Source organism: Pelodiscus sinensis, chromosome 1 (genome assembly GCF_049634645.1).
Source record: "Pelodiscus sinensis isolate JC-2024 chromosome 1, ASM4963464v1, whole genome shotgun sequence".
In the NCBI taxonomy this organism is placed as follows: Eukaryota; Metazoa; Chordata; order Testudines; family Trionychidae; genus Pelodiscus; species Pelodiscus sinensis.
The window spans coordinates 92,113,194-92,132,020 of NC_134711.1; the positions used below are offsets into that span (position 1 = coordinate 92,113,194).

An 18,827-nucleotide genomic window follows, 5' to 3' on the forward strand; every position below is an offset into this window, starting at 1 on the left:
CTGCAGGATCGGGTCTGGCCATTTCAAAGAGGAGTCGGTTCCCAGCAAGACAGCCCTGCCCTGCCTTGCAGTCTGGCAGTTGCTCTCTCTGCTCCGCCTGGCCCTGTCTCCTCTCTCCTGTTTGGGTCTGTGGCAAGCTGGACGCTTTTAAAAAGCTTTGTGTGTGTGTGTGTGTGTGTGCGTGTGTGTGTTAATCACATGATTGTCATTCACCTGTATCTCAAACAAAGACAGCGCACTGTTAAAAGCCCAAACAAGAAAGCAGGCAAGGGAAGGAGGGGGGTGTAGAGGGAAACTGAAGGGGTTGTTGAGAGAGAGAGAGAACCCTTATCAAACTCCCAATTCATGGGTCTCCCTTTCCCTCAGCACACTGGCGTTATTGTTTGGCTATTGTGTGTGTGTGTTTTCCAGTGTCTGTTCCCCCCACTCTGACGCTGTTTTATTGTATGGAAAGATTTCACTGTGAGCTCCTCCCATTTTCCCATGCAGTCCCAGGACAATACCAGTCCTGTGCCCCTGAGAAGGGATATGGCACAAAAACAGCCGCTGTCATACTTACCCGGATTGCTGCTGGAGTGAAGCAGCTCAGGTATTTGTGGTGCATATATGATCACATGGCACAAGCTTGCTCTGGAACTTGAAGGAGAGGTTGGTTAAGAAGAAGTGCAGCCCTTATGCACCCAGAGCTTTCTTTGAAACAGCATCCCCAGACTTCTTGCTCTTCTTTCCCTCACCTCCTTGCTGCAAGGAGACTTCTTTTCCATCCCCCTACTTCAGACACACTCTTCCTCCTTCATGGGTCACATCCCAATAGAACTCTTATTCTTCCTGTCCTAGTCACCCACCAGATAGACACTTCAACTACCATGGAGTTGTCCCAGGGATGAATTTGTCTCTTGGTATCTCATCCATTTACTACTGCATTGTAACTACTCAGACCACTGAGCCTGGAGCCTGCCTTCAGACCTTCCTTTTGGACTTGTAGATGGCTCACCTATTCTTCTAGTCTTGATCCTTAATGCTTGGCTAAAAACAACAATATGGCCCCTATTACTATAGTATCCGAGTGCATCAGTCTTAATATATTCATCCACACAATACTTCTGTGAGGCATGGAAGTGCCATAATCCTCATTTGCAGATGGGAAATTGAGGCATGGAGCAACTTAGTCACTTACCCAAGGTTACACTGGAAGTCTGTGACACAGCAGGGTTCCCTGAGTCCCAGGCCAGTGGACTAACGGCTGGGCTACGATCCCTAGACTAAAACAAGTTTGAGACCCAGAAATCTTAGCTTTACAGAGATAATGAAAAAACATCATTTAACTTGGAAACGGGGATGGAAACCTTAAAGAGATTGCTGCCCGGGTACCTATTGGCTATGGTACTCTATGCAGAACCCAGGGGATCCTTATCCTTACAAAGATCAGTGCTGAAATTTACCAGATGTGATAGGAGATGTCTTGGCCATACACTATGTCCACACAGGAGCTCAAAAGTGTCATTTCCATCCTGAACAGAAAACCACGCTAGCTCTGATCAAGCTAGAGTGCTAAAACTAGAAGCGTTGCTGCAGCAGTGTAAGAAGTCAGAGGGACTAGTCAATCAAATAGGTATGTATGGTCTCGGAAGGTATCATATATGGGGCTGACAGCCCATCCTGCTACTCACACTGTATCAGCTATGCTTCTATTCTTTGTACGATAGCTTAATGAGAGTTAGAGTGGCTATCTCTGCTCCAGTTGGAAATTACACCTTGCAGCTGCCAAACCCGTTCATCTGAAGATAAAAAAGTGTCACCCACAATGATTCCTTGCAGAGAGATGGGTGCTGGTCTTCTCCCACTCTGCATCCTCTCATCTCAGTTAGAGAAATGATGCCACACCTTCAGCCACCCTGATACTTCCCACCATGCTGCCTTGATGCAATAGGAAAAGTTGGCAGGGCAGGAAATTAGGCTGAAATACTTGTGCTGCTCTCCAGTCTTTGAGGTACTTTGGGGGAGGGGAGAGGGAATCTGAAACGCAGAAGTGAAGGAAAACCAAAACACAAAAGATTTGGTCTCTTTGTCCCAGCACTGGGAAGGGTCAGTGTGTGCTCCCCACCCGCAAGTCCCTAGGGACACATAAGCATTGAAGAGGTGGGATCTCCAATCCCATCATCTCCCCTAGATTTAAGTGGGGTTCTCTTAGAGCAGGAGCTTCAATCCTCGAGTGCCTTATTCCCTACAGCTTTGCTACCAGGTCCTTGTAATCCCATTCTTGGGGGGAAAAAAAATCTCTTCCCCATTCTCTCTGTCTCCTGGGGTCAGCAGGATCCTGCACCTGGAGGGATGGGAAACAAATGCCCCATCTTATTGTATCCTGCTTTGCCCTTCCCCCATCCCAGGTTGGTATTAACTGCAGACAGGGGAACAATTAGGCCAGTGTTTCTCAGCCGTGGCTACCTCCCCATGGGACCAGGAGACAATCCCCTCCTCCTCCCTCAGGCTGTTCCTCTTCTCCATGGAGATTCCTGGATCCCTCACACAGGCTCTTGTCAGCCTAATGATGAACCATACTGACTAAAGAAGAGGTGCTCAGTTCAGCAAAGTCTGTGTGATACAGCAACACTGCACCTAGGGTGCCTTGATGATTATTATTGCTCTTGGGAAGAGGCCACCTGCCCCGGTTCTTTTTCCTTTAGTGGGGCAGTTTTAGCAGGTCATGAAAATCCCAATGAAGAGAAGATAAAAATGCCAAAAAATTCTTGTAAGACCAATGGGACTTCTCCTCACAGCCCACCAGAATGTCTGCAGGGAATACACATGTAGAGTGTCTTGCCAATAGGGGAGCGCACCCGTGTGAAAATGCCTGGGTCTCGCCTCACCAGCACCTGCACCATTTTAATCTAGGAATCAGGGCCTGAGATTTCTCCCCTGGGATCTCAACTGGGAAGTGTGTATATGAGGGGAAGGGGGGCTTACACACCTCACCTTCCCAGAGAAGATGGGACAGTACTAGGAAAGGTGCCATAAGTCCTCGTGTTACTTAGGTAGGAGAGAATCACCAGATTCTTGGCTTGGGCTTTTTTCACACAGACAGACAAACAGTAGTGGAGGAGAGGAGAGAGAAAGAGTTAAAATCAGCCTCCTGGTGGGGAGTTATTTGGTGCCACACCCCACCCAGAGAGCTGCCCTTTGGAGTATCTGAATACTACACACATGCCAAGTACTTGCTGTCAGTGAACCTGGCTTCATTAAGCTTTCAACATAGACTTCTTCTTTGGGCTCTAAAGCAGCTGTCCTTGGTGCCACTCTGGTTCTGGCCCTCACCACGTTGGATATTGTAGCTCAAATGCTCACCACCTGTCAGTGGTATTATTTCCCTGTCTCTTCGTGTGGCCATTATTTACTCAGTCATTCCATCACTGGGTCTTCTAGTGAGCCAAGCTCTGCTCCGGAGGTTCATAATGTCCTTAGAACTCCTTTGATGGAATTCTGTCCATGTCTCACCACAACTCGGCCTTTCTTCACACTGTAATTCCTGGCCCAGCACTGAAACACGTCCACGCTGACACACTATTCAGACTCCATGCCTAACGTTCTGGGCTGGGCTGGTTGGTACCACCAGACGGTATGGAAAGGCTGGTTCCAAGTCTTGAAATCTTTGCAGAGGGAATCCTGAATGGATACGTCACTGGGTTTTCAGCCACATGGGTGAGACAGAAAGTGATATTAGGAATCCAAAGAACAAAGTATTCTGGGAGGTTAATAGGAGAGAAAACAAAATGTGTAATGGAAAATATACTAATCCACGCTACCATGTATATCTTATGTGATCCAATGCACACGTGGGGGAGCGGGGAGGGTCAGATAATGAGAGTCAGAGAGTTCTTTCTGCAACTCCTGAGAATCCCCCTTCCTCACCACCATCCTTGTGTTGACAAGTCATAGAAGTGGTCCAGTCCTGCTTCCTATGTGACCAGAACCTGGGGTGTCTGCCACAAAACACTCCTAACACCGTATTGGCATGTAAGTGCTGGGTCAGTCCCATCTTAGGGGCAAAGGAGCACAAGTGAGGGAGTCAAACCCATGTCTTCTGCATGGTCACAAAGTATTAATCCCCCAAACCTTGTCATGTATCTAGAACACATCACCCCCAGGAAGCTCCTGGGTTATTCCCAGCCCTCACTAGCCTTATAGAATAAAAAACCAGGAGTGAGCATTTTGAATCTGGGCCTCCTTTATAGGACAGCAATAACCCACATTATACCAGACCTGTCCTCTGCAGTGCACACAGGTCCTGCTGGTCCTTGGGCAGCTGTGACTAGAACCTACCACTCCATGCTAACTCCTAGGTCACCAGGCCTGGCCCCTAGAAAAAAACCTGTTGGCTGAGGGCAAGAGAGACCAGGCAAGGAACTTAAACCCAGTCTTCTTAGATAACAGAACAGACCCCCTCACTATCCATGGCATAAACCACATCCTATTTTAATTCCCCAGGAGGGGGAAAAAATAAAATAAAAGTAGACTGCAGCGTTCCTGGAGAAGCCTGCACTCAAGAAAGCGAGGAGCATGCATATGCTGAGTTGGAGATTGGGGGGGGGGCTGTTAAGGTTCCCTCCCTGCCTGCATCAAATCAATGTATTCCAGTTATAAAGAGTGCTTAGCTCCACCTTCTGCCCTTCCCTCCCCCAGTGCTAAGCAGCAAGCCAGTCAGAGAGACATCCAGCCAGAGGATTAGTAAAAACCAAGTCTCCCTCTAGGAATGGCACTCGTCTGAGAGTCTCCTCCACGCAGGGCTCCTGTTCACTGCCAGCACTCTGAGAGAACAGAGGGGCTATTGGGATACAAATTACAGCCCTCTCAGGATTTGCCAGGCAGACCAGCCAACGTAAGTTTTCCTACCTGAACTCACTCACATGCTCACTCTCTTTTTCTACCTTCTATTACTTTTTCAGTTTTTTCTACAGGAAAAATCCTTGCCTGCCTCACTAGGGGAGCGGGCAGCTAATAACCCTACTCCCTATTGGATCCATTTGCTACTAAAGCAGGGGAGACAAATTTTTCTATCCACTTTTTTTTGGGGGGGGACTTTATTTTTTGAGCATTTCCTTCTTAAGGTGGAGAGACTGGTGCATGGTGGCAGAGATGTTTGGTGGTGGCCGCAGAGAGCAAGAGAGAGAGATGGGGTGGGGGAGATGTGTGAAACTGGCAAATTAAAGACTTGGCTTTGCCAGAGAGGCTTAAAAAGAAATATATACCTGTATATAAAGTGTTAGCGTTTCCACTCACAGACTTTCTCAGTCCGCATCAGCTACCTAACCCGGTAATTCAGGGGTGCGCTTGGGATTTGCCTCTAACTCAGCCATTCTCACTAAACTTTCTCCTGCCATTCTGAGACCTCTTCATTTTGATTTATTAATACAGAAGCCACTGGTTTCCCCTCCCTCCCCCCCATCTCTGTTCCTGGTCAGACTTTCAATATAGGTTTTAAATAGAAAGTGTCATCACCAAGGGCCAAATTTTGGGGGGCCCTATGGAGGATTATTCTTAGAGAATGGGGTGTATTTTGCCTTGATCTTTCCTTTTCCACTCTATGCCACCAATGTGCTCAGCTAGCAGCAGGCACCTCCATATGCCCACATTAAACTCCAGAAAAGAGCACAGATCGGGAGCTTCCAATTAATCAGGATCCCCGCCCCCACTCGATCATGGGTTTCATGGGTCCTGTGAGCTGCACGTATGGCAGCGCCTTTGATTTGCTTGTATCAAGTGGTTCCCATCCTGTGGCCAGTACTGTGAGAGGTTCAAATCTTTTTAGTTTGGGTGTTTGGTTTTTCTTTTTTTTTTCCTTTTTCTTTTTTTTTCCTTTCCAGTGGGAAGACGGGATATTGAGACAGGAGAGAGAGCAAGGGCAAAAGACATAATGACAGATGACCAAGACCTTTCAGAGGTAGAAATGAGCCCAGTGGGTTCTGAAGAACATCACTGCCTCTCACCGGGACCTTCCATGACATCAGATACCACCTCTCATCTTACCAGCTCTGGGAGCGGAGAGATGGGAAAGGTCAAGAAGGAGCAGCAAGACTCAGAGACGGACGACGATAAGTTCCCCGTGTGCATCCGGGAGGCAGTGAGCCAGGTGCTGAGTGGTTACGACTGGACCCTGGTGCCCATGCCTGTGCGGGTCAATGGGAGCAACAAAAGCAAACCCCACGTCAAACGGCCCATGAATGCCTTCATGGTGTGGGCACAGGCTGCCCGCCGGAAACTGGCTGACCAGTATCCTCACCTCCACAATGCAGAGCTCAGTAAGACTCTCGGGAAGCTCTGGAGGTAAGGAGGGCAGAAGGGTGAGGGCAAATGCAATCAGAGAGAGGCTGCATGTCAAGGTGAATGCTGGGAACAGAATGAGATTAAAAGGGCATCTATTAAATTCCCAACACGGGGGAAGATCACAGGGGTAAGGGAAAAGTACAGGAAAGCAAAGAACCAGCAATGATTTTTAGCATCAGCTATTTGGCGAGCTTCCTCTGCAAAGCTCTGCCCATGCTGCTCAGTCTTGACCTGCAGCCCCCACCTGGCTATACCACTCTCCCCCAGCATACCTCATTCTGGCCTGTCGAACCCCTTGTGACTCCAGTCCTAGGCCTCTCCTGAGGCTCAGGTACCTGAGTGTGTGTGTGTGTGTGTGTGTGTGTGTGTGTGAGAGAGAGAGAGAGAGAGAGAGAGAGAGAGAGAGAGAGAGAGAGAGAGAGAGAGAGAGGAGAAATCACCGTCTACAAGGATTGACTAGGCTGACTCCCTCCAACCTCTTTACACTCATGATTTCCTAAGGGCAATTGGAACAAGGTCTGGGAGGGCATGTCTACACAGCAGGGTTATTTCGGAATAATGGATGTTATTCTGAAATAACGTAGTGTGCGTCTACTCAGCAAGCCCGTTATTTCAAAATAAATTCAAAATAACGGGCTTCTTACTCCGACTTCTGTAAACCTCATGGTAGGAGTAAGAGAAGTCGGTGGAAGAGTGTTCTATTTCGAAATAAGCGCTATGTAGACACGCCCAAATTCAAAATAAGCTATTTTGACTTACGCTACCTGGAGATAACAGACTGGAAGGTCTTAACACCCAGAGCGCTATCTAGTGGGTTGGACTCTTGTTTATGACAAAGTCAAGAGAGAGCAAAGTAGCCAGGCAGTGATACCCAACCACACATCCCACCCAAAGAATGCTTTCTCTGATAGCCACTCACAGACTCAGCTAGCTGCTGGTTCTAGATTCCGCCAAGATGTCAATTTAAAATTAGCAACACATGGATTGCACAAGAGGGGCAGGAATGGGCTATCCCAGCAGAAAGTGGTGAAAACTAGAGAACAGTGAGGGATGGTGGAGAGAAGGGGCAGTTAGAAAAAGACTCCCACCGATGTACTGAGTATGCCTTGCCATTCACAGCTTTTTATGGCTGAACATTACTGTTTGTGTCTTATCAGACTGAAGGGGCTGCAACTCTGCCCCTGTGTGCAGGCCTGTGGCATGCAGTAAATAAGGAATAACAGTAACTCAGTAGCCATTCCTGTAGCGAGTTGGCACAGGCTGACACAAGCTTCCCACTCGCACTTTACACACTTACATGCTCATCCCTTGTACCCACACTACCCTTCAGTTTGTGAAAGCCATTTTAATTGTGGGTCCTTTCCCTGTCCTCCCTGCCCCCAGGATCCTTACTTAAGTCATCCCCTCTGGGACTGATAGGTTCTGCCAAGAGATGAGGCTGGAGGGACCACATATCACTCATGTGACACAAGGCATGATGGTTTCCATGAATGACTCCAGCAAATGATTATAAACACCCCACTCTCACCACGATTGTCCAAGATACATCCCGTCCCTCACCATCATTTCTCTGCCTGGTGCCTCCCATCCCAAATCAAGACCCCATCAGCTTCATGTGAATGGCCCTGGAATTCCACAGAGATAGAATAGGCCCCCTTTCATACCCTGCCCTTCCCTGGCACTGCCCTTGACAGGAGATGCTCACCTGCTGAATGGGGCAGGAGATGTCTCCTGAGAACAGCAGCAGCGAGACCAGACATTTCTCCAGAATAGAAGCAAACTCATGACCATCCCATTGCCACTTGTGGCTCAATTCTCACACTGATGTCCATCAGCTCCACCTGTGTGGGAGCATTAAGCCCCTGGGCATTGGCTTCTCCCTTGAGCACATCAAGAAGTTTATCCAAACCCCTCTGCCTTTCATGGAACTCAAGCAATATGATTCCCTTGGAGAATGACAGCAGGGAATTGTGGTGGGCCTCAAATCTGATTCCCATGCCTGGGTGTTTTTAACCCTTCCCATTTCCATCTCCCTCTGCCTTTTCCATGATTTCTCCAATCTCATGCTCATCTTTGGATACCATGCAGAATGATGATCCCAGTTAATTTGCATTGCACTAATCATCCCTGTTGCCTCCTTTCCGGTAGGAAAGTGACTGTGCCGAGCATATATCCTGGCTCTCATTTACTCTCTCCCACTTTGGAAAGCAGTTGATGTGCTGTCCATTTGCCTCTCTCCTTACACTGTCACTGGGCTGCCCTTTACTAACAATTACCTCTTGTACACTTCGTTCCTACCCATTCCTTTGGTTTTCCTCCTGATTTCTCATCCCACCACCACCTCAACATTTTATTCTACTGGAGAAGCAAGACCCTCATTTTAATTTTCCAAAGTATTATTAAAATAACGCTCCTGTACTGTTCCAAAGATAGTGCTGTATTTTGTAGCAATGGCTTCTTAAGCATTATATGACAGTTCTGGCCTGAAGTGAGAAGACTGCCATATATGAGCTCTTAAATGCTTGGGTAACAGCCCAAAGAGACCAGGGTGCTCTACTGTGCAGATACATGACAGCATTGTACGTGACTGTCCCCTCCCCACCAGTGCTGCATTGAGAGACCTAACACTATTGAGAGCTGTAGTGTTCCTGATCCTGCAGGCAGACTGCAGAGCCCACACGTAACCCTGCTGAAGTCAATGGGGTACTGTGTGGATGCAGGGGGTCTGTTGTGCAGAGTAGCTTGCAGGATCAGACCCTCAGACTGTCACTGTCAAATACTGTGGCATTTTTTAGATTGGAAAAGTCTCCCCACACCCCCACATATCTGCTATTTGGGTTGTTTTTGCTAATGGACTGGCAGGGAGCCTGCTGCTTTCAGAAATATTCTTACCAGTCTGTGTTGGGCAATGCAGCAGAGCAAGTTGGAGCTGTGCATGTATAGACAGGATCGGCATCCACACTGCCTTTGTTGGCATCATTGGGTGTGGGAAAATAAAGTGAACCATAAAAGCCAGAGGGAGTCACCCAAAAGTGTGACTGTCCCATAGGAAATGTACTACACTATCAGAGCCCTTATGATCTTCAATAGAACTCCAGACAATTTTCTGGTGTCAGTTTCCTCCCTTTAGAAACTCCACAATATGTAGCATGAGCCAGACTTTTAAAATTGACTAGCCATTTTGGGTACCTAACTTGAGATGCCTGAAGAGAGGCCTGATTGTCTGAAAACCAGAACCTGTCAGGTGTCATGTTGAGCATCCAAAATCACCAGTCACTTTTGAAAAATTTGGGCTTCCACGTAGGTGGGTTTTATGTCAGTGCCTAGATGTTATGGTAATAGGAGCATTAGAAATACCAAGGCAGGAAGACAGAGAAAAATCTACTGTTAGTGAGTAGGGAAAGAGAGAAATCAATTGAAATCAACATTAAACCGAGTTTGTTTCTGCCCATCTTTGGTGGGTGGGGAAGGACATGTTGCCTATGGGATAGTTAAAAGTCCTGTGTGTCTTCTTGGAAGGAGTCCAGTAGATTGAGAAACAACCTCTGGGTCCCATCCAACATGATCCTCTCTACAAAATGGAATCTAGCCCCTTGTCTAGCTCTATGTGAATGATCTTTGAATGAAGGAGAGCTGCCACATTTGCTCATGAGGACAGTGTGCTGCTGAGGTCAGACCAAGGGCTGGGATAAGAAACATGCCATTCTACAGGAGATGGAGGGAGGCAAATAGGGAGACAGAGGGAGCCATGGAGGCAAATGGCTGTGCCAGACAGTATCAGTGTTATGTAGGCAAACATTCTTTTGGGAGGTCGTGCGGGGTGTTGGGACTGCCCCACCCAGCCACACCAATTCATCTGTTTCTAAGCGGGTTAGACTCAGGAGCCTCGCCCCTTGGGGAACAACAAAGACAAACTGCCAGGACAATGTGGGAGAATGTAGGCTTTTGCAGCTGCTGGTCAGGCAAAGGCAAACAGGATGCTGATGACAGTGGTGCACCACTTGAGGGACCAGATTCCAGCCAGTGCATGGTGATCAGGGAGGAAATCACTGATCAACCGAATGATGGGATGGGTACTGCTTCAAGACAGGAGTAAGACACACTGGCTGAGTTGGACAGGGTCAAGATTAGGATAACAGAGCATGGAGCAGGCCAGGAGAGAGGTGCATCAGAACAGCTGTGGGAGTCCTAGGAACATGCTGGGAAAGTGATACACTTCAGCACAAAGCTGCACAGTGGCAGAAGGGGTGTTAGCCTGGGTACAGAATCCCCTGGGGCCCCAAATGAAGATTTCCTTTCTCAACTCAGACCTGAATGCCCAATTTCATTAGCAAGGTGATGACCCAGCCTAGAGCAGTGGGTGTTCATGCCTCAGCAGGGCCATGAGAATCTATTAACCTCTGCAGCATAACTGGCACATGTATGTGTGATACTGGCAGTGGGGTGATGGCTCTCTCATGGATACAGCTGGCTTTAGACATCCATTGATTGTTCTGAATCTGCCATGGGTGGTATGCAGAGGGAAGCTATTCCCCTGTCCAGCAGTAGCCAGGACAGTATCACAGGAAGGACTGACCTCCTACCCCGAGGATACACAATTACCTAAGGATGCAGGGAGAAGGAGGCTTCCTCACATGTCCTTCCCAAAGGCTTCCCTTGGCTGCTTTCCTCACTTGGGTGGGGCACTTCCTGCTCCTTCCAGGGCAGGGGACAGTTCTCAACGGGAGTAGGACGCAAGGACTGTTGAAAAGGTCAACACAAACACTAGTCCAAATGTCCTGAAACACATTTCAGGGGCCGGAAACAAACGAGACACAAGTCGAATGGGGCAGTAAAGAGCTGACTACAGGGTGAAGGGCTCTTTGTATCTGGACAGCAGCAGGAACTTTCTCTACTTTAGCTAGGCAGTGGGCCCAGGGAGCCGAGCTATACCTGGAAGATTGGGGCCTCTGTGGGTGTGAGATCTCCCCCCATCCAATGTTTTAAGCTCCTGTTCAATCCTTCCCTCACCCATACATGTGCTCCATCAGCTTGGCGTGCCTGAGACCCTTATGCCGCTCTGACTCATCTGCAGCTGCCGCTAGTGGGTGATGGGGAAAGGCCATGCATCAGGCTGCTCCTGTCGCCCAGCATGCAAGAAGCTGAGCTTGCATTCAGCACAATGCCCCATGCAAGTGGAGATATGGTGGTGAAGGAGAGAACAAAAGAGGGAAGCAGTTTTCATCTCTCTGTTCCCACCAAAACAGGGGTGTTAAAATGAGTTCTGTACTGAGCATTCTCCACTGAGAGGAGGGGGCTCAGGGCCACTTAAGTCTGTGGACTTTGCTATGCGATCCATTCCCAGCCTTCTGTGTCTCTGCAAGATTCCACGGCATTGTAAACTAGGGGATGCAGGGGCAGGAAACAAGTGAAATCTAAATCCCCCAAATCTCCTGGCCTCTGCCTGCTCACACCGGTTTCACTTTGTTAAAGCCGATTTGAGCTCTGATCCCAGGGAGGGAGGAGGGAGCAGAGACTGGGAGAGAGAAGAGGAAGATGGGGAGAATGGACTGTGTGTGATCCTGCTGTCTGCAGGGCACAGGATGCTGGCAACAGGAAGAGGGGGAGGGCTTGCACATCTCAGTGAACCCAGATTCATCCCCTAGAGTTCCTAAGGTTCATCCCCTAGAGTTCCTAGAGCCGGGTAGGGGATTAGGTCATCAGTGAGATGAATGCGGAGGTCTCCACTTCTCTCTCCATTGCAGGTTTCCTTTGGCAGTTCTGCTTCAGTAGCCCTATATGCTTGGTACCTCCCCCATACACAGGCTGGCTGTGAAGGGTAATGGCTTCTCCCACTTTGGAAGCAGTAGAGACTGAGAGGCTAGGCTCATGTGATGTGGGTTCTGTTCCCAGTCTTGGTGTCTTGTTTCCTGTGCAACAGCAGTGGCTAGGGTCGCTGAGGAGCCTGGGCCTTGTTCCTTCATGGTTAGCACTTTGTGCTGTCAGGGTACAAAGCTTGGTTCCATTCCCACAGCTGGTCTTTTGCTTCCCCTCCAAAGCCACTGAAGTCTGGAGATGTAGGGACATGGTTAACTCCTGATGCAGGTGTCTCCCTAGGGTGTGGATATGCATGTCCCTTACATGTGATGGAAGGCTGTGTGTGGAGCACTGCCGGATAGGGGATTAGACCTCTTTGGGATGTGAGAGCATGGTGTATGGAGACGGGAGGGAGACAGGAAACCTGGTGTCGGACTCATGGCAGCTCAGTTGTTTAATCTCCTGGATTAAGGCAGTAGTGGAATGCAATGTGCGGCTGTGACCTTCTCAGAGCTGCCTGGTGTGAACCCAGGTCAGCACCTTAAGAGGCTCCAACCAGATCACACCCTCTGGCCATTGTCTGGGGGGACATAAAGAGAAAAATTGAGGTTCTTTGATGCCAGTCAGTATCTGTTTGTAATCCTATTGATTTTCCTCATCTTTTTTTTATCAGCAGGCCCCTCAAGCCCCATGTGCTGATTCTCCTAAATTTCTAAGGCAGATTCACGCTTTTTGATCTTCTGCTTTGCAAAGGGTTAAATCTAATCTGTGGAATTAACAAAAGATGAGCCTCTAAAGCTTCAGTGGGGTTCAGAGAATCCTCTCCAACATTTGGCTGAATATGGCCCAAAGCTTTCTCCACTCACTTTGAGCTAGAAAAATCAGGGCTGGAAATCTCACAAAGGAACAAGTTTTTGCTTTTGAGATTTCTGCGGCCTCGCAGTTTTAGCTAGGTTGCAATACCCATAAAAACAACCTTGCCCCTTTTTCCATGTTCTGGATTCTGACTGAAACTAGATTGCTTTGGAAGCCCCATGAAAAGGAGGAAAAGGATATAAAAATTAAACCAAAGATTTTCAAAATTAAAAGAAAATGACTAATCAAACGGGTCTCATCTCTTCTAACACCATCCACAGTGGTGCTATTTTATAAATTTCTCAGTAATTGTGTTTTGACTGGAGCAGCCATAGCTCTGATAGGTGTATGAAGAATGATTTTACATTTCCATAGAGCCTTTCACCACAGGATCAAATTTAACCTATTTTACATTGCCCTGCACCATGGTATCTAGGTGATTTCCAAACTAAGGGCCCGACCCTGGCTGTGACTCAGCATTTGCAACTCTCAGATCCTTATCATAGGAACCATGTCAGCCACATCCGGGATGGAAAATGGCAGCGGTGAGATCAGGAATTCTCACAGCAGACGCAAAGCAAACGTGTTTTCCTCCAGAATCTTTTCTAACTTGCTCCTAGGGGACCACAGAGTTCTTTAAGGGGCCGAACCCAGCAGCGCAGCCACTGCTGGGAAATGCCATTCTGTGCCCAGTGAGAACTCACACTCAAGGTGACAGAACAAAACCTATACAATGGCAAAGGATGGAAGGTTAGAACAGGACACAGACACCCTGAAGCGAAGGTGACCTAGGCAGGTTGATTTGAGAGAGCTAGAGATCAGTGACAAAGAGCATTATGGGTAACAAAGATTTGCCACCCTTCCATAATTCAAGCAATAATCACAATTTTCACATCTGGAGCAAGTCCTTTTAGTCCAGTCTGTCTGGTAATTATAAAGCCGTGCACTGATTTCAGTCATCACAGCATTATTACTTTGTCCCCTAAGGCAAGTACAAACATGGAATGGGAGGAGGTGAATTTATACGGGTTATAGATGGTAATCCATTTGGGGGAGTGACCATGTATTCCTCTGGGTACAGCCAGACTGCGGGGGGTTTTTGGGATACTGGAGGTATCCCAAAAAACTCTGCAATCTACAGAGAACGTGTTTGCTCTTTCGCTTTTTTTGTGGAAGAGCAAACTTGCTCTTTCGGAAGCCCCTGTATTCCTCATTCCACAAGGAAGAAGGGGGCTTTTGAAAGAGGGTTTTTTTCCGAAATTTGGCCCAGTGTAGATGGGCCAAATTTCGGAAAAGCCTCTTCTGACAAAAGTATTGGAAAAAGATATGAAAAATGCGGATCGTATTTTCCGACAGATCCTCACAGTCTAGCTTACTCTCTGGGTCTGGGCAGCATTGAGCACAGTTAATTAGTAACAATAAAAAAGAGGGTGAAGCTTTTGAAGACTCTATTTAAATACTTCTCTACCATCTCTATGACAGCTTGTCAGTGTCCTAAATGGGGTGGCTCTTTGGTGCCCATGATACTTTGCTGTAGGATTTCAACACCCCTGTGCCCATCTCTTCTTTCTCTGTAGATTATTGAATGAAAGTGACAAGCGGCCCTTCATCGAAGAGGCAGAGCGGCTGAGGATGCAGCACAAGAAGGACCATCCCGATTACAAGTATCAGCCGCGCCGGCGGAAAAATGGCAAGGCCTCCCAGGGCGAGGGTGAGGGCCAAGCCGAGGGAGAAGCAGGCGGGGCTGCAGCTATCCAGGCCCATTATAAAAGCGCCCACTTGGATCACAGACATCCTGGGGAAGGATCCCCCATGTCTGACGGGCACCCCGAGCACACCTCAGGTTAGTTCCATGTCTGCACCAGCAGCTCATCCTCCTCCAAGAAGAGTCCTCCAGTCCAGCTGGAGAATGGAGGACTCTCTGAAGTCTTAGGGCACCAACTTGTAAGCTGAATCCTTTCCCCCTGGTTGGACACAGTAGTTGGACATGACCCCTACATGCTTGGTGCTGCCACCAGCATTGGGGACACCTGGAGAGCATAGGTGTTTCCATCTCTTTAGACAGGGTGGGAAATCATCCCCCACAGGGTTCATATGCACAGTTGCCATTTTGGTCATGGCTGGCCACCTCCTCCCTTCTTGTCCCTCTGTAATGAGGTTCCCAGGGATGTCTGGCAGTACCGGCTCTGCGCAGTAGGAGGTGCAGAGTTGCTGCCTACAGCTGGGCTGAGCTGTTTTATTGCCTTATGAGCCAGGGCTCTACTATGAATTGGTAACAGATTTGCTTTCTCTTTCCTTCCAAATGGTTTTCAATTCACAGGTCAGAGCCATGGACCCCCCACTCCACCAACAACTCCAAAGACAGAACTCCAGGCAGGCAAAGCTGACTCCAAGCGGGAAGGGCGCTCCCTTGGAGAAGGTGGCAAGCCTCACATTGACTTTGGCAACGTGGATATTGGAGAGATCAGCCATGAAGTGATGTCCAACATGGAGACCTTTGACGTCAATGAATTCGACCAGTACCTGCCACCCAATGGACACGCTGGCCATCCGGGCCACGTTGGGGGCTATGCAGCAGCAGCGGCCGCTGGCTACGGCCTTGGGAGTGCCCTGGCTGCAGCCAGTGGACACTCTGCCTGGATCTCCAAGCAGCATGGAGTCTCCTTGTCTGCTGGTACATCATCAGTGGTGGACTCCAAAGCACAGGTGAAAACAGAAGGTTCTGCCCCTGGAGGCCATTACACTGATCAGCCTTCCACTTCCCAGATAGCGTACACGTCCCTGAGCCTGCCCCACTATGGCTCGGCTTTCCCCTCCATCTCCAGGCCCCAGTTTGACTACCCCGACCACCAGCCCTCAGGACCCTACTATAGCCACTCCAGCCAAGCCTCTGGCCTCTACTCTGCCTTCTCGTATATGGGACCCTCGCAACGTCCCCTATACACTGCCATCTCTGACCCTGCACCCTCTGTGCCACAGTCCCACAGTCCCACACATTGGGAACAGCCTGTGTATACAACTCTCTCCAGGCCATAGGAAATGGGGAACAATGACCAAAGCAGCAACCGAAAGGCTCTAAAGAATCAGCACAGGCAGAAGGGTCTGCAAACTCCGAGGTCATTCAGTGTAACCCAGCCATCAGAACCCACTGAGTATCCAGACATGTCTATCTTGACCCCGGTTATCGCTGGCTCACCGCCTAGAGGAAGGTTTTACTCCTTTGCCCCTCCCAATTCAATGTATGCCAACCTAATTGACTTGCACAACCCTTTTGGCCTTCTAGATGAGGATGATTCTAGGCATGGAGTGACTGGTCACAGTGGGTTTCATTGTGCACACCTTGGACTGTAACATAAGAGATAACCCCCAACCTTAACTGCCCTCCAACTGCTTCAGTGATTTAGCAAGTATTTTGGATAGGCCACATGGCCAACTCATTGTCACTTGTGGGTGAAGAGTAGCTGGCTGAGTACCATGGTGGACATGCTGTGGGAGGAGAGGTAGGGCAGTACAGTCAACTTCCCTGTGCTCTGCAATGTTCCTAAGATTCACGCATGCATGAATCTTGATCCCTATGCTTGCTTTCCTATTGACTTCCACATCCGCATCCTATCCTCCCCTCAATCCACCCTCACTTTATTGTATGGTAATCTGAAGACTTGACTACAGTGGACTTATGAACCACATCAATGGTTCTAGCATTATTCATGTCACAATATACATGTGTGGGAGCAACATCATGGACCCTAGAGGCAACAGGGAGGGAAACCTACTTTCTTATGATTATTTTGTATGACTAGGAAACATGTCCTGTTCCCTTCTAAATCCTTCCACCTATCCTCTAATATTCCAAAAGATACACTGCCAGGGCAATGCCGGCCCTTCTGACCGTATGTGTGTGCGTGCATGGGATGTGAGGGAAGAGTAGCTGAAGATACTGTGGCAACCAAAAGCATCAGCATGACTCCCACTTGCCCAAACACAGTTTGCTAAAATAATCAACTTATACTTGCAAGGTTGGGCCCCCAAGCAGAGATGAACTAAAGAACACATCCCCTGCTGCCTCTTCATGGCTTGTTCCAGTTTTCCAACAGTCCTACCCTCATCAAGAAGAGGAAGTTGTGGCACCAATTGTGAGGAAAGCACTCAGTGCTGGATGAGCATTAAAGACAATTGGTCCATGTAAAAAAGATAATGAACTTGCCTTCCCTTTTGGGTTTCAAACTGGAAGCAACCGTCCCCAGTGGTCAGGCTGGTTCCCCCCATTCTTGTCCTCATCTTCATTCGCCCCTCTCAGGTGGTGTGCTTGTTCATTCCACAACTTCAGGACTAGCATGGTTTCACAGTGCCAGAGAGCATGCTGTCATGAAGGATGTCATAACTCAAGGTGGGAGAAGATCATGCCCTCCAATGGGCCACCAAAACACACCATGGAATACCCAGCTGATATGTAGGTCTGAGAAGATGGGACGGACTGACTTAAGCATAGCCTGTGATCCTCACTTCCAGTGCTCTTCTCCTACTGAGACTGCTCAGGATGACCTTTATACACCCTTCTCTCCACCCTTAACTTTGGCTGACTCCTTCTCTGTCATGTTTGAAAAGAACATGTAGTATGTTTGCTCCTCTGTATGCATGTAACCCAGTGCTGCCCCCTCCCCTTATTTATTCCATTACACTTTCCCCTCCCAAGAAGCCCCTCTCCCTGTCCCCAAAATATGCTGTTCTAGCATCATTAACTCTGCATTAAATGTATTGAATAATAAACTTAAAGGTTTCATTTGTGTGCGTCTATTTTTTAAATTTTAATATTTTTTACTTTTTCAGCCTCATCTTGTCCTTCTCCTCAGTAAGAGGGTGGGGTGTGTCTACATCACACAGACCCCGTGTGTGTGTACACACATTTCTTCTATGCCCATCACTGAAAGGATGATGTCAGTGAGTTTTAATAGTGTTGCCTGGACCAGGAGCCCCTTGTTTCTCTTCTCCTGATCTTGAGACTCATCTCCAAGCAATAGATCATGATACTTTCCTGCCAGAAACCCTATCTTCCCAAACATATTCATGAAAATATGATCAACCTCATCTGACCTACAAATTACATTTGGTACCTACTAAGAAGAGTCTAGTGCCAACCTACATGGATCCTGCACACATGAACACCAATGGACTTCCCTCAATGAGCATAACACATGACAGACCCCAACCCACTTCAGAATAGTCTCCTAAAGGCAGTGGTAGCCAGACAGAACCAGGGGATGCACAACTAGAAAAGGGAACCCTGGGAGCTAGAAAGATCCAAGATTTCCTGAGCAGAGCCATGAGACTGGTTCAGTGTGTTTGTGTATGAAAAGTGCACAGTGGGTGACTAGGGCATGTATGTGTTTGGAAATACAGACCAGAGCCAAAGCACATTGAAGTTAATGGGAGTCTTAGGAAAAGCTCATCTATGAGTTCCCCTCAGTTCAGGTGCCCCAGAAGTGTGCAGCACGCAAGCACCATCAGTGAAATGACTCAGACCTAAATTCATAAACTACTCTGTTCAGTCTAGGGAACACGGGCAAAGTCTTTAAAAGGGGGAAAGCAGGGAAATCTCAATATAAACCACGGACCAGGGCAAGGGTCTGCAGATGACCAATGGTATTGCTGGACAGCTCATGACTGTGGGGAGGAAGAGGTTGGGGGAGGGGCTAAGCACAGGAAGTGAAGGGTAGGTGAGGAGTGGAAAAAGAAAATTCCTACTCACATGACAAAAATTTCTTCCCATACCTCCAGTTTAAGGAAGGGGCTGAGATTGTCACCTGATCAGCATCTAGTGGGGAAGGCTACTATCAACTATGCTACTACCCACACCTGAC

At 48.3% G+C, this 18,827-nt stretch overlaps 1 protein-coding gene across 1 annotated transcript; it reads left to right on the forward strand.

The window, feature by feature from the left end:
* The first annotated feature begins 4,684 nt into the window (after positions 1–4,684).
* Positions 4,685–17,749, forward strand: SOX10 (SRY-box transcription factor 10). Its single transcript, XM_006118939.4, has 4 exons — positions 4,685–4,873; positions 5,859–6,318; positions 14,547–14,812; positions 15,290–17,749. Exons 2-4 carry the CDS (start codon positions 5,909–5,911, stop codon positions 16,003–16,005), a joined length of 1,392 nt encoding a protein of 463 aa, XP_006119001.1. The 5' UTR covers positions 4,685–4,873; positions 5,859–5,908; the 3' UTR covers positions 16,006–17,749.
* Positions 17,750–18,827: the final 1,078 nt, after the last annotated feature.